Source organism: Filicampus tigris, chromosome 21 (genome assembly GCF_054856515.1).
Source record: "Filicampus tigris isolate MCC_2025a chromosome 21, RoL_Ftig_1.0, whole genome shotgun sequence".
Lineage (NCBI taxonomy): Eukaryota > Metazoa > Chordata > Actinopteri > Syngnathiformes > Syngnathidae > Filicampus > Filicampus tigris.
In genome coordinates, this window is record NC_141237.1 from 9,332,965 (window position 1) to 9,346,939 (window position 13,975).

The window sequence follows — 13,975 nt, forward strand, 5'->3', positions numbered from 1 at the left end:
AAAATGAATAATGAAAATGAATCTGTGTCACACCTCCAACTTTCTTCCATTGTATTCTTAATTGATTACCCTTTCAACGAGTTGAGCATCGACCAGCCCATACCCTCCCACTCCCTCTTGTTTATAAATTGAAATGTTTGGGGTGCTAATTTCATTATTCTGCGCCCTGTGTTGTGAGATTGGCAGTATGCAAATATGCCCTTTGTAAAATGACTGGCCGTTATAAAAAGAGTTTTTAATGGCAAATCAAACTAAAATGTTTCTTGACTCAAAACACAAAACAGGATGATTGTGGACAACTGTTGACGAAATCAAACAGTAGAAACCTCTGGATGCATCGCTGAGCATGCACAATTTGCAACACAATGGAGACAAAGAGTAGCTTGAGTGGAATTCGCAAGTTCTGTAAAGGGGAGGGGGCATGGAGCCGAAGTGGAAAATGCCGTGACTATTAAAGATGGATGACACCAAAATGGCCATGATGACAAAGTTGTAGAGGATCTTGGAAGAATACTTGCAGGTGTGCATGAAGGCGTGGCAGGCTAGAATGGGAAACTCTGCTCGATTCCAGGATAATTAATTTTAAAATAATTGTGTAGTTGGTACATTGGATTTGAAATCTAAGTTTGACTTTCGACACCAGGCCTGGAACTTTTCGGACACGCTTGAAGCTCTGAAAACTTTACAGAACATCCAGCTTATTCATCACTGTGCTTTTGCTATTAATTGATTTGTCTTAAATTGATTACAGTGCATTACTATACCTGACTTATTTCTTCTTGTTCGCTAGACTTTTCCAGCTTCGGGCGTTTGGCTACAAAGGGGTAGCCTTTGGGTTTGACAGTGGAACAGACCAAACCCATTCCACTGCTGGGTGTGAAGCAGTTCTTTGTGGAAGTGGTGAAACCTATTTGGGTGTGGCAGTTGTGTATAACAGCACAAGTACCGGTAGTGTCTGCCACAACAAGTTTTGCTTAATAATTTGTTGTCTTGAGGCAGACTCTCTGTAAGTACAGCATATTGTCCTTTTAAACATATTGATATAAAAAGTAAACAATGAGTGATTGATATGAGTTTAGTCCATTGAGTGTTGAAGTGGGAATCAAGTGTAGTTCTTGGTCAAATTTAATTCTGGGTTCATTAGAAGACACATAATTCCGAATCTTAACAACAGTTAATAGAATTTAAATCATTAAAACCATAAAGCCAATTATGTCATTGTCCCTTCAGTAGCGAGCAGTGTAATTGTTGTGGTTGCTTTACATTTTTACATTGATTTGATCAAAATGTGTTTGTTTATTTGTGTGTGACCATATCCAAATCTAAACATACTGTATGCATGAGGTGGCTATCAGAGACCTTAGACACAATAGTGTCGATACACAAATAGAATTTCAAAGTATGTGTCAAGCTATGTGTCAGTCCGTGGAATAGCGCTCTTTGTTTTCTTTCTAGCAGACGCAATGGCAACAGCAACGGCAAATCCTCCAAACGTAGCCAACACAATGTTTGCTTTGGCTTTGTTTAAAAAGCTCGATGAGGAGCATACGGCGGAGAACATCTTCAACTCCCCCTTCAGTATCTCCTCAGCCTTGGCCATGGTGATGCTGGGGGCCAAGGCTAACACAGCCACGCAAATGTCAGAGGTAAACCGCACACTTTATGTCATTTGTGCAAAGACCAGTCCATCATATCAACAAACATGCTGATGCAGGCACTCACTCAAATTACAACTGGATGCTTACCAACCATTGTGGGCGATGAATCGTATCGCAACAGAAACATAACAGGTGTGGAATCAAGTTACGAACTGTATTTTGTGCAGTTTGAATTCTCAAAGAGAGAATGAAACCCAATGTCATTACTTTACTATATGTACTGCACAGTCGAATTGAAATCCAACCATGATTTATGACCAGACATCCAGGTCATTTCAAGGGTTCACGTGCATGCAACTGACTTTGATTCTGCCGACAGGTCCTCCGCTTCACTAAGGCAAAACAACCGACAGAGGAAAATCAAGAACAGATGATGATGCAGTCTCCAATGAAAATGCAAATTAAGACGCAAGAACAGCTGCGGAGGCAGCTGCAACAATCCAGCAAACTGCCGTTATATCTTAAAAAGGTACGAAAGCCAACAACTACAGCTTTAGTTATCTGACACACAGTATATGCCGCTTTAGGCCGCTCGTGTGGGATGCTTTCTTGTTCTGTGACGGTACGTGTGAGCGTGGGTTTGGCAACTAAACCCGGATGTAATTTGCCTTTTGTTGAGTCAAATGGGATAAAAAAAAAAAATGGGTATCTGTCATCATATAGTGAACTAATCCAAAATTTCGTTCGGCTTCCTGGATTTCTCTCGCCCATTCAAAATGTGAAAAATGTCACTATAAGAAAATCCACACACAAACCAAAAACTGTAATGAAAGTCTATAATTCATGAACTGGACTTGATTTTAAAATACACCCCTTGACTTAAGAGTGACCCAACTGCTACGTTATTTTTTTAATGTAAGCCTTTTCTGAAGTGATTTTTATTTTTTTTGCTTTGACTTCTGAGCAAATATTCAAGGTACGAGCACAAGACATTGGCAGGGAAATCAACTCAGTTGACTTCACAACAAGTAGCAGAATGTCCTATTATGAACAATACTTCAAACAAGAGGCTTCAAGCTGTTTATTGCCACGCCTGTCAAACAAAACAAACAGATTACAGGTTGTGTATTTCAAACAACCACATGATTTTGCTAAAGGAAAGCCCACTATATATCTCAATGCTAACACAAAATACAAAACACCCTAGACAGGCTATAAGCAACAGATGTGAACACAAACATTGTAGGCAGAAAATATCACATGCATACATTCTTCATCATCTGCGAAAAGTACTACGGAACTATAACTGCAGTTTACTAGATGTGAATATAGCTGCATTATACTGACCCCTTGTGGCCAAGGCGTATACACCAGAATAAGCACTATGTGGGGTTGGAATGGATTAATTTCGTTCATTTGAATTGATGCAAAGAGCTATGGTAAATCAATTACACACAACAATATGAATTTCAAATCCAACCTTGTTCTGACATTGATAAAATACCCGAGGATAGAGTCACATGTTCTTATTGGTCATTCTGTTCACAAGAGTGAAGAATGTAGACAAATCAAATCATATGAAAAAGTCAAAATCCTTATAAAGTGTTCATGACAGCGATAATGTAATATGACACTGTGAGATGGTTGCTGATATTTTGGTCTTTTCTGGTCACGCAAACTGTATGCAAACTTATGTTACAGTATATTAGACACCGTTTATTTGCTCACAGGTTCTGCAACGCGTCGATGGTGACGATGGCGTCCATGCTCACTTTCACCAGCTTTTGACTGAATTCAACAAAACACATACAGGGTACACCCTCAGCCTTGCCAACAGGCTGTATGGGGAGCAAACCTACATGTTTGATGAGGTACGTGTATGTTGTGTTAATTATCATTTGGAGAAAGAATTATTGTTATATTTTGCACACAAACTAACTACTGCATGGTTACATTTTTACCCTAAATGTAAAATCAATTATGATGCATTGATAGCAGATAGAAACCAAGTAAAAAAGGGGGTCGGGGGGAACACATTTATTAATTTATCTAGTTTACAGGTCACACTTTCTTTCTTTGATCGTTAAGCACGTGTAGTAACGGAGAAACATTTATTGGCAACAAATAACATATTATATACGATTATATACGACTACTTGATTGACTACTTGATCTGTGCACATTTTCACGTTGTCGTACTTTCCAGGGCTTCCTTGCAGAAACCAGGAAGTTCTACGAAGCTGAACTGGAGTCTGTGGATTTTAAGAATAATGCAGAGGCGGCCAAAGTTAAAATTAACAGCTGGGTGGAAGGGAAAACACAAGGTGCAGCGCTATCATTTTTAACATAAATTTTACGGCACACAGAATTGAGAAACAGTCTTTATTTTTGGTTTATTATTTTGGCAGTACGTCATGCCATTCAATTGGACTCAATCCCATTTTCAATTTAAATCTACTAATTTATAATAAAAGATATCATCGTCATCCTTCATTTGTCACATTGTTTCATGTGCTTTTCTTCGACATTACGTGCATGTGCTGCATCTGTGTCTAGATTTCATATCCAAAACGTAATGTTAAATGTCAATAACATCCTCCAGGTAAAATCAAGAACCTGCTCAAGAAGCTGGAAAACAGCACCAAGATAGTGTTGGTCAACGCCATCTATTTCAAAGGCAAATGGAACCAACAGTTCAAGGAAGAATCGACTCTTGAAGCGCCGTTTAGAATCAACAAGGTATAATTTTACAACACTGAGGAAGATGAATATGCTTCATAAATCGTACACTCTCCACCTGCACGTTCGCTTATACTTAGGCTTGTACTCTATCAACATCCATGCAACTATAATTGAATTAAATTCCAACCTTTCTGTGTGGACTTAATGTTTTTTGGTGTGTAATCTAAATCTTTTTTTTTTAAAGCATGTTTTAAAGTGCTTCAAAGTCTCATATGTGCAATTTTTTAGTACGTATTTTCATTTTTTATTTCGACTTTAGAATGACACTAAGCGAGTGATGATGATGCACCAGAAGAGTAAATTCAACTTCCTCGCCATCCCAGAGTTAAACTGCCAGGTAATAACATACGTTTTTATGTTTATTTTATTTTATTTGAATATCCATTGCTTCCCCAACAACATTGATTAAACCAATGTGTGTAGAATTTTCATAAACTTAATCATGTTTACTTGTTGATGGAAATATCAGTTTTTCTTTCAATGAAAATGTAAATAACTTTTGGACAGGTCCTAGAGATGCCATATGAAGGAAAAGACGTAAGCATGCTCATCTTCCTGCCCAATGAAATAGAGGATAACACAACAGGCTTGGAGAAGGTAAAACACATGACATATTTATTATGAAAAAGCAACATGCATAATATTAACCAATTTAATTGATTTGATAATTGTCACCTTGATAGTTGGAGCGGGAACTCACCTATGATACATTTACGAAGTGGACGGATTCAAACAACATGGAGCTTGAAGTTGAGGTCCAGGTGGGCCTGCCGCGATTCAAGATGGAAGTCACTTACGAATTAGAGGATATCCTTATGAGCATGGGCATGGTGGATGCGTTTGACGGCGAAAGGAGTGACTTCTCTGGTAAGAAGTGCATTAATCATGTCTGACGCATCTTTCCGGAACTCACCAGACGACTAATACAGATAAAGTCCTTTTAATAAATATAAAGTCCTTTTTGCATTTAAGCAATCAATGGGGAATAAATGAAAAAAAAAATACAAAGCAGCACATGTAAAACTAAATGCTGCTCTAGCACAGACACAAATAACTATTTTTGAGCACCATCTGTAGACGTATTTATTTTGTTTTTGTTTTAGGCATGTCTCCGGCCAGTGACCTGGCAATATCTCAAGTCATCCATAAGGCTTTTGTGGAGGTAAATGAGGAGGGAACCGAGGCTGCTGCAGCCACCGCTGTCGCTGTTGTGGTAACCACTTCAATAGGTGCACCTAAAGTCCCCAAAGTCTTCATCGCTGACCACCCCTTTTTCTTCTTTATCCGACATAACGCCTCCAAGACAATCCTGTTTGCTGGTCAATACACCACTCCTGAGTGAGCGTGTACTGTGTATTTCTACAATGAATTCATTTAACAGAATGTTAGCTCTCATAGTTCATCATTTAATTCACCTTACTGGATGAATAAAGTATCTTCATATCTATCTACTTGGAAACAAGAAACTATGTTCTGTTCAAACATTAACCAACAATTCTAATAGTGTTGTTCATTCATCAGTAACAAAGTGGGAAGTGTCTGGGATTTTTTTGTCTGGTGGTTTTATGATATGCCATCAAAAAGGCGCGGTAGCAAGAAGTTGAATAAATATTTATGTGCAGCCTTTACCATCACTATTGTCTGTTGAGTTATTTGTATGTGCTAAAATCTTGTTTGCGACATTTAACAAGCAATTTGGTCATTTTAAATCACTCCAGAATATGGCATTCAACCTGCATTTGATGTTTGCACATTACTTTTATCCAAACGCACTGAATTTCCCATAACACTTCTTTATCTTCTTTCACGTGTTCTGCTTTCATATCTTCTTTTAAGAAATGAATCTGAAAAATAGTAGCTTGCAAAAGTATTCATAACCCCGTTGAGCTTCTTCACATTTTGTCTAACCACAAACGTAAATGTATTTTATCGGTATTTATTGACGCAAAGTGGTACCTAATGGTAAAGTGGAAAGAAATATTTTGCAACATTTTGTGAAAATAAGAAGTGTCTGATAATAAAATAATAATTAATGAATACATTTTGTTCTTGCAAAAACACAAATAAAACAAATACGTTTGACGTTATTTTTTTCACTAGTTTTGGTGCTGAATGCCAGACCGAAGTAAGCAATTACATTTTTAAACAAGAATAAAACATGTCTATTTAAAAAAAAAAATCTTTGTTTACTGCCGCTCATTAATTTTTTTAGGGGATTTTGTCTTATTTTTCTGACCGTTTGCAATTGGGTTTTACCGTGGATTGTTTCCATTCTGCTTCCGTGAAATGACGTCATTAATACGGAAGCTGAAGTCTCTGGGCGTGTCGGTGAAAAAAATAAACACTTGACAGCACCAGTCTTTTCTTTTGACTGCTCGAGGAAACGCGTCTGTCAGTAAGTAAGTCATTCTCTTCTGAACAATTTTCTAGTTTATCGCAGCAAGCGTACTATTATCTATATACAAATGGTTCTGTGCTCTAATTTGAATTGCATCCAGGAAGTCAGCAAGGCATCATCAATAAGTTACAGTGCAATGTGCATGTAAATGTGTAGCTCCGAAAAAAATACCACTGCAAACGACCAGTTTATCCCAACAACTGCCATGTCAGTTTTCATTTGGCATTTTCTGTAAACGTTTATACGATCGCGAAACAAGCACAGCAAGCAGCATTTGCCCAAACGCCCATCCTTGAGTTTGAAGTCTTTTTATTTTTACATCGTTTACTCAAATCTTGCAGCGCTGGTTCTCTTAACTTTTTGACCATGATTATCTCTAATGTTTATCTCATGTGAACGTCTAAGTCTAGAGTATTTAACAGAGAATTGCAACTGTATAACAAAAATATTTCAATGATGGTTTATTTTCCGTACTTTTATTGTTTGTTGTTGTTTTTTTTGCAGACACGATGGCATCATCTATCCCTCTATCAAAGGCCAACGCCAACTTCTCCCTGAATTTGCTGAAAAAATTGAGCGATAATGACAAGACAGCAAACGTCTTCTTTTCCCCCTTCAGCATCTCTTCAGCCCTGGCCATGGTGATGCTCGGGTCGGGGGGCAACACAGCCGCGCAGATGTCAGAGGTAGTGGGCGCGCGCGCACACGAGCATGCACATTATGAATAATCACTTTGTTCTTCATGAACCAGTTCCCTCTTTTTTTGTGATAAAATTGCACTATTAAAGTACTTGAAATTAATATTATCAATGTATTCTTGCATTGGTCCTCTTGATTTGAAGGATAGCGTGCCAAATATTTGAAAAGTTTCACTGTCAAAAATAGTCCCTCATTTCCTGACATCATTTTTCACAATTGGCAGTGTGTCACCAGAGGCTTGGCCCTGCCCATAAAACAGCAGACTGATCTATTCAGTAGAAGTAGTTGGAATGTAGGTGAAACTTGATTCTGCAAACACCAAGTGTAATTTCACAAAAGGATTGGCAAAGTAAAGCCACACCCTGATTGGTCAAGGCCGCACTGCGTGTGCATGCATGACTTCAAACCGTGTTAAGAAACATTCATTTCTGTTAAGTTGCTGACAGCAGCTGAAGTGCAAGGACATTGGGCAAGATGTGTGTGTCAACGAACGTTTTGAAATGCACTTGCAGTCTGTAATAAACGTATGATCTCTTGACAAGTTTCATTTATTTCGGAATGTGTTTTTATTTGTAGTTGCAGTTGGCAGTGATGTAAAATAGGGATGGGCGCAGAACTAGCATCTGAACATTACATAACTTTGTGGTGGCACAACTATTTGTTTTGAGCAACAATTGTCTGCTTGACTCAACAGTTGCATGGAAAGTGGACTTCATAACATTCAAAGAGCAATTCTCATTTCCCTCATTAAAAAAAATATCACAATTTGTAAAGTACACCAAAAATCTCATGCATAGAAATGCACTGTGATATATTTTTTGAAAGACTTTTCTCCAAAAAAGTAAAAGTAAATTTCACATTTCTTTAGTATGGGAAATCTTGCATTGAGTTTTTTTTTTAATTCAGATTCAGAGATTTTTTTCTTTTAAATAATTAACTAACCACATCCTAACTCTTGTTGAAAGGGTCTCACCACATACCTGCCACTATTCAAATTCTTTCTCATTATCCTCAAATAAATTTAAACTATTCTAGGTTACTTTTATGACAAAAACCTGGCTTTCAGGCACTTTTTTTCATTGACTTTTTAGATCCACTGCACGGAAAAGTGTGCAGTGGAACTTTCAATGGTGAATGTATGCTGTTATGCTGGTTGACTTATGAGACGTTGTCATACTGCACGACTATTGAAACCGTCACCATCATAAATGAAGTAACCATTCTTATATGTCGTGAAAAGAGCAAGAAAAGCTCATCGCTAAGAAGTAAAAAACTCACCGTGCAAGAAATAATGCTACTGATCGAAGTAGTATCTGGACCATCAGTGTACTAATAATTTAATCAATGAATATGGTAACAGAGTTGCACAACATATTTTGGGGATTTCTAAGGATAACAAACTTGCCTGAATACATTTCTGCGGAAGGATCGAATTGCCATATCCTGCGCACATATTGCTGACTGACTCAATGAACAATACCACTTGCACCCCGCAGGTTCTCGGTCTCACTGAGCCAAAGGCAGAGCCAATGCAAATGCAAATGCAGCAACAGGTCCAGTCCATGTTTCTGCCAAAGGTGGTAAAATACATAGCAACTAGAATATTGAAAGCATGTGGAACCCTTTACTAACTGCTGGCCTGGGTGGTGTTGGTTGAAGCAGGGTGAGTCCATAGCGATAGGGACACACTGGTTGTATCAGTATTACATAAGGGAGCAATTTCATTTGGTAGACGCTGAGACTTTAACTTTTAAGGGACTCCACACCCAGTGGTGATAAGTTCAAGGAGTGAGGCGCTATCTTTTTCTTTTATGGTTTCTTCTTGGTGTGGCTGCTTACAACTACATTTTGATAAGACAAATATTTCTAGTTGAACAATGCACCAGACACAAAACCCATAACGATAGAGAAGAAGACTCGCTACATGCATGCCAACTTTAGCAGGATTCTTGCTAGTTTTCCTCATTGTTTTTTTGTGCCCATTTCTTCTTTAAATCCAGCAATGTTTTTGTACGTACTGTGCAAAGGGGTAAAAAAATAAAAAATAACAACTTGGTGGTGGCGTTGCATGTGCTTGTATCAGTGTAAGGGTTTTCTGTCTTTCCATCTCTAACCATTGATTTTAATAGTATGTGCAAGTCAACCTAGGTTATGTACCTAGGTTATTCAGTTGTTAAAGCGAAAATCAACCCATAGATATTATTTTTTTCAAGAATATGTTCTATGCAAGCCCACTAGTTGAAACAGGGCATTCTGATAAATATTGCGTTTGTGGAATAAGTGTTAATTAATCCACCCGTTTTTAGCCATCTCTGGTGGCGGCCATTTTGTCTTCTGTCGACTGAAAATGACATCACAACTGCTCACAACGACCAATCACGGCTCAGATTCAGAAAACAGGTCGGCCGAGATTGGTCGCTGTGAGCAGTTGTGATGTCATTTTCAGTCGACAGAAAACAAAATGGCCGCCCCCAGAGATGGCTAAAAACGAGTGCATTTTGCTGCTTAATTTATTTTCCACAAACTCAAAATTAAATCAGAATGCCGCGTTTCAACTAGTGGGCCTGCTGGGAACATATTCTTGAAAAAAATATGTTTGGCTTGACTTCCGCTTTAAGTCAACAATCAGCAGCATTACTGTCTAATTGATTGCCCCGTTGGTCCACAGTGTCTCCAAACCAAGGGCCAGGATGAAGTTCACGCCAGCTTTGCCAAACTGCTGGCTGAGCTGAACAAACCTGGCGCACTGTATGCACTCAGTGTTGCCAGCAGACTCTACGGGGAGCGGACTTACCAGTTTGTTGAGGTTTGTGTCGCAGCATGCAATGCCTTTCTGAGGAAATCATGTTTTGTTGATTCAAAGATGGGTGAAAGGGAACAAAAGACACAGATACAAATCTTTCAAGCTTTTTGTGTGACTGAATGAAGAAAGAGGACGGTGACAGCCGGGCCAAGCACTCCTGTTCTATTGTTAAAAACAAACGTACGCAATTCTTCCTTTATCTGATATAACAGGTGCATCAAAAATATATCCTTTACAAAGATAATGTCAAATTTTAATTAACATGACCAATGGAATATTTCACTTTATTTAGCTGAATAAATAATAGTACATTCTTGAGACGGGCCCCTGTACTGGATCTCTATAGAGTTTGCATGCGTACCGAATAAAATAGGCATTCTCAATAATTGTCATCATCGTGATCTAAAAATAAAAATGTTTATTAATTGGTTTCAGCGTTTTCTAGCAGACACAAGGAAGCACTACAAAGCAGAGTTGGAGTCTGTGGACTTTATCAGCGGCCATGAGGCAGCCAGGCTCAACATCAACCAATGGGTGGAGAAGGAGACACAAGGTATACACAGACATACTTTATGCTCTTGATTAATCCACCCCCCCTTTTTTTATTTTCATTTAAGAAAAAAAAAAAAAGAGTAGTACGCTGTTGATTGTGCCTCTATTGCTTCCTAGGTAAAGTTAAGGACATACTGGCCCAGGGTGTGTTGAACACCATGACCAGGCTGGTGCTGGTCAATGCCATCTACTTTAAAGGGAACTGGGATAAAAAATTTCAGGAGAGCTCAACACACGACGCCCAGTTCAGGCTGAGCAAGGTAACACTGCAGAGACACGATCTGCAGATGAAATATTTACTGACTCACAGTCAGCAAGAACAATGCGAATTTTAATGTTGGTTGAATCCTTTGTGAACTTTCCTTCCTGGTTTCCTGTTCGTGATACACACCTCCGCCCATTTGTTAAAAGCCGAGTACTTTCACGCCAACATTCCCTCATCTGGGTTGCAATAAAGTAGCAGTGTTGGGTTCAGACGTGCAAAATTTCACGTTGCTTAATTGCAGGCGCGCCCACACGGTCTAAGGTAACTGACAAATGATTCACAAATGGAACAAAAATGAGGGTGAACTTTGCTTTGTGTTGTTTGAACTTGTCATTCAAAACCAGTGCGGCGACTCATGAGCAAGAAAAAAAAAGGGGCCTTATGCAGCAAAAGGGCACTGATATTTACTTACAGTATTTATATTCAAATAATGCAATTCGTTGGTAAAAATAAACTTGACTTTTTCAATAAGGATGTTTTCAACAGTTAAAATCTTGAGATTTCTTTTGACTGAATATGACACGGAGGAAAAAATAGGTCCAGTTTTTACTTGCGATTGGGCTACATATTCACTTCTTATATCAAACTAGCGTGACCTGAGGTATTAATGCGGGTGCTGTCATGTAATTAGATGGTAAACTGTTACCGGTAAACCCTCATTGAAGTTAGTAATAAAATTGGAGAATAAACAACTTTTTTTTTTTAAACTTCTAGTGCATATGGTTTAACATTCACGACCAACAAGCTCTGCAGAAGCCTGATCCTGATCATTAGACTCAATTGTGTTGGAGGAGGCAAAGATCTAAAACGTGCAGGAGTTGCCCACCCCTGATTTAGGGGGTGACGTTACAAAAACAGCCTCTTCTGTGTCAAGGAGGAAGCAGGCATGTTGAATATGTTCTAATATTTTGCTTACCTGATTTATCCACAAGTACAGTACACCCACAATAATAACAATAGTTAAACACAGAACACTTATTAATTCACAATTTGTAAAAGAACTTACCTATTGTTACCCTTCAGGTTCTACCAACTGAAAGAAAGTGGCTCACTGTTGTCTCCTCAAGAGCAAAATGGTAATTACAAGACAAGGCATGTGATGTCTCATGATCTTCATTACCGTTTATTTTTAGAATGAAACCAAACCAGTGAAGATGATGCATCAGAAATCCAAATTCCCCCTCACCTTCATTCCTGAGATCAACTGCCAGGTACTATGATCTTTTATCACCCGAAAAACAACACAGACATTTTCGACTATCTTTGTGGCAAGAAAACCAAACCGGTACAAAAAAACCCCAAAAAACCCAACTTTTTTCGAGCAGATCTTGGAGATGCCGTACGTAGGAAAGGAACTCAGCATGCTCATCTTTCTACCCATTGATATAAACGACAATTCAACTGGTTTGAGTGAGGTAAGACACACATGATACACAATGCTCTTTGCTTAGTGAGAGGCAAATTTAGATTTGATTTCATATTCACCACAGATAGAAAAGAATCTGTCCTATGAAAACTTCATGGAGTGGACCAGCCCTGACAAGATGGAGGAACTCGAGGTCCAGGTTGGTCTGCCTCGATTTAAGATGGAGGAGAACTATGACATGAAGAACGTCTTGGTCAGCATGGGAATGGTGGATGCCTTCGACATGGGAAGGAGTGATTTTTCTGGTAGGACTTGGCCTGTGAAATATATTGTAAATGCAATCATAATCCAAAAACTGGCATTAAATTCTTATCATACATCCATTTGCAATGATGGATTAAACCGCGTAGAATATATGTTATCTGTTATGACTGTCTTTCTCTTCTGTTTTCAGGCATGTCACCTGCCAATGACCTGGTATTGTCAAAATTCATCCACAAGTCTTTTGTCGAGGTGAACGAGGAAGGAACCGAGGCTGCTGCCGCTTCTGCTGGCATCATGATGTTGCGCTGTGCTTTGATAGCACCCAGATTCATCGCTGACCACCCCTTCCTCTTCTTCATTCGGCATAACCCGTCCATGAGTGTCCTTTTCGCTGGCCGTTACTGCTCCCCTGTGTGAGCTTTTTAGTGCTTCGCTGCAACATTTTTCATTTCCAACACAGTTCCCAGTTTAAAAAATAGAATACCATAGAGCAGCATGATTTTGTCCTCGTCACCAACAGGGTCTGCAGCAAAAGCAAAACAAAACAGCCAAGATTCGAACAGATGAATGTTGGAATCTTGGCTGCATTTGGGAGGCAACATGCTGCTGTTGCCCTTCTAGTAAGTGGTGACACCAGTAAGACCAGCAGGCAAATACAACAAAACCATGCTGGTGTATACTGTTTTCGTTTTTGTTGTTTTGTTTTTCTTTAGCAGGGTTACACTTAATATTAGCCGGCTACTTAGTCTCCACCACTGCAGGAATCACCAATTGCCTTCTTTTTGTAATCTCTGATTAAATCTCCTATGTAATGAGATGCTTTTGCATTTTTTGCTGAGTGCCACTTGCTGTGGGAGCATGCCCTCGTGCACGGGGGAACCTTATCTGTTGTTCAGGTGCCTTCCAGTACTGTTCTGTACTGTGTATACTTTGCACATGTTCTCATCCTTGCAACAGTTAGGAAAACAAATGTAATTGTCTCATCCACATCACTCCATTTATTGTCTGTAACCAAAGAGAATAATGAGGTGAAGATACATTATCAGCACCAGTGTAAAGTTGTCACACCAATTCGGAATATGCAGTACAGTGTGCAATAATGTACTAAAGTCTATAGAAATATAAACAGCTAAGCTCATCTATATTATCCATACAAAATATTTTATGTATGCAATAAAACTGTGTTTGAAAACACAAAATACATACTGTTGTCATTTACTCACAATTTCTACTTTTACAAGTCGTTTTTTAAACAAATACCTAGACTTCTCGCAGCCATCAACTGAAA

General features: G+C 38.7%; 2 protein-coding genes across 5 annotated transcripts; both read left to right on the forward strand.

The window, feature by feature from the left end:
- Window positions 1–486: 486 nt before the first annotated feature.
- LOC147127511 (leukocyte elastase inhibitor-like) lies at window positions 487–5,971 on the forward strand. Of its 2 annotated transcripts, XM_086019931.1 has the most exons (11): window positions 487–520; window positions 791–1,006; window positions 1,456–1,646; window positions 1,978–2,127; window positions 3,329–3,469; window positions 3,805–3,922; window positions 4,201–4,337; window positions 4,600–4,677; window positions 4,848–4,937; window positions 5,024–5,207; window positions 5,444–5,971. In XM_086019931.1, exons 3-11 carry the CDS (start codon window positions 1,464–1,466, stop codon window positions 5,680–5,682), a joined length of 1,320 nt encoding a protein of 439 aa, XP_085876057.1. In that variant the 5' UTR covers window positions 487–520; window positions 791–1,006; window positions 1,456–1,463; the 3' UTR covers window positions 5,683–5,971. The 2 variants fall into 2 exon arrangements, with proteins under 2 accessions (XP_085876057.1, XP_085876059.1); XM_086019933.1 differs by lacking the exon at window positions 487–520 and having other exon boundaries at window positions 948–1,006; window positions 1,459–1,646.
- A 673-nt stretch (window positions 5,972–6,644) lies between these two features.
- LOC147127512 (leukocyte elastase inhibitor-like) lies at window positions 6,645–13,890 on the forward strand. Of its 3 annotated transcripts, none has more exons than XM_086021284.1 (10): window positions 6,645–6,739; window positions 7,243–7,424; window positions 8,934–9,014; window positions 10,106–10,243; window positions 10,676–10,793; window positions 10,910–11,052; window positions 12,191–12,268; window positions 12,383–12,472; window positions 12,548–12,728; window positions 12,878–13,890. In XM_086021284.1, exons 2-10 carry the CDS (start codon window positions 7,248–7,250, stop codon window positions 13,102–13,104), a joined length of 1,233 nt encoding a protein of 410 aa, XP_085877410.1. In that variant the 5' UTR covers window positions 6,645–6,739; window positions 7,243–7,247; the 3' UTR covers window positions 13,105–13,890. The 3 variants fall into 3 exon arrangements, with proteins under 3 accessions (XP_085877410.1, XP_085877412.1, XP_085877411.1); XM_086021285.1 differs by having other exon boundaries at window positions 6,646–6,735; XM_086021286.1 differs by lacking the exon at window positions 8,934–9,014.
- The last annotated feature ends 85 nt before the right edge of the window (window positions 13,891–13,975 follow it).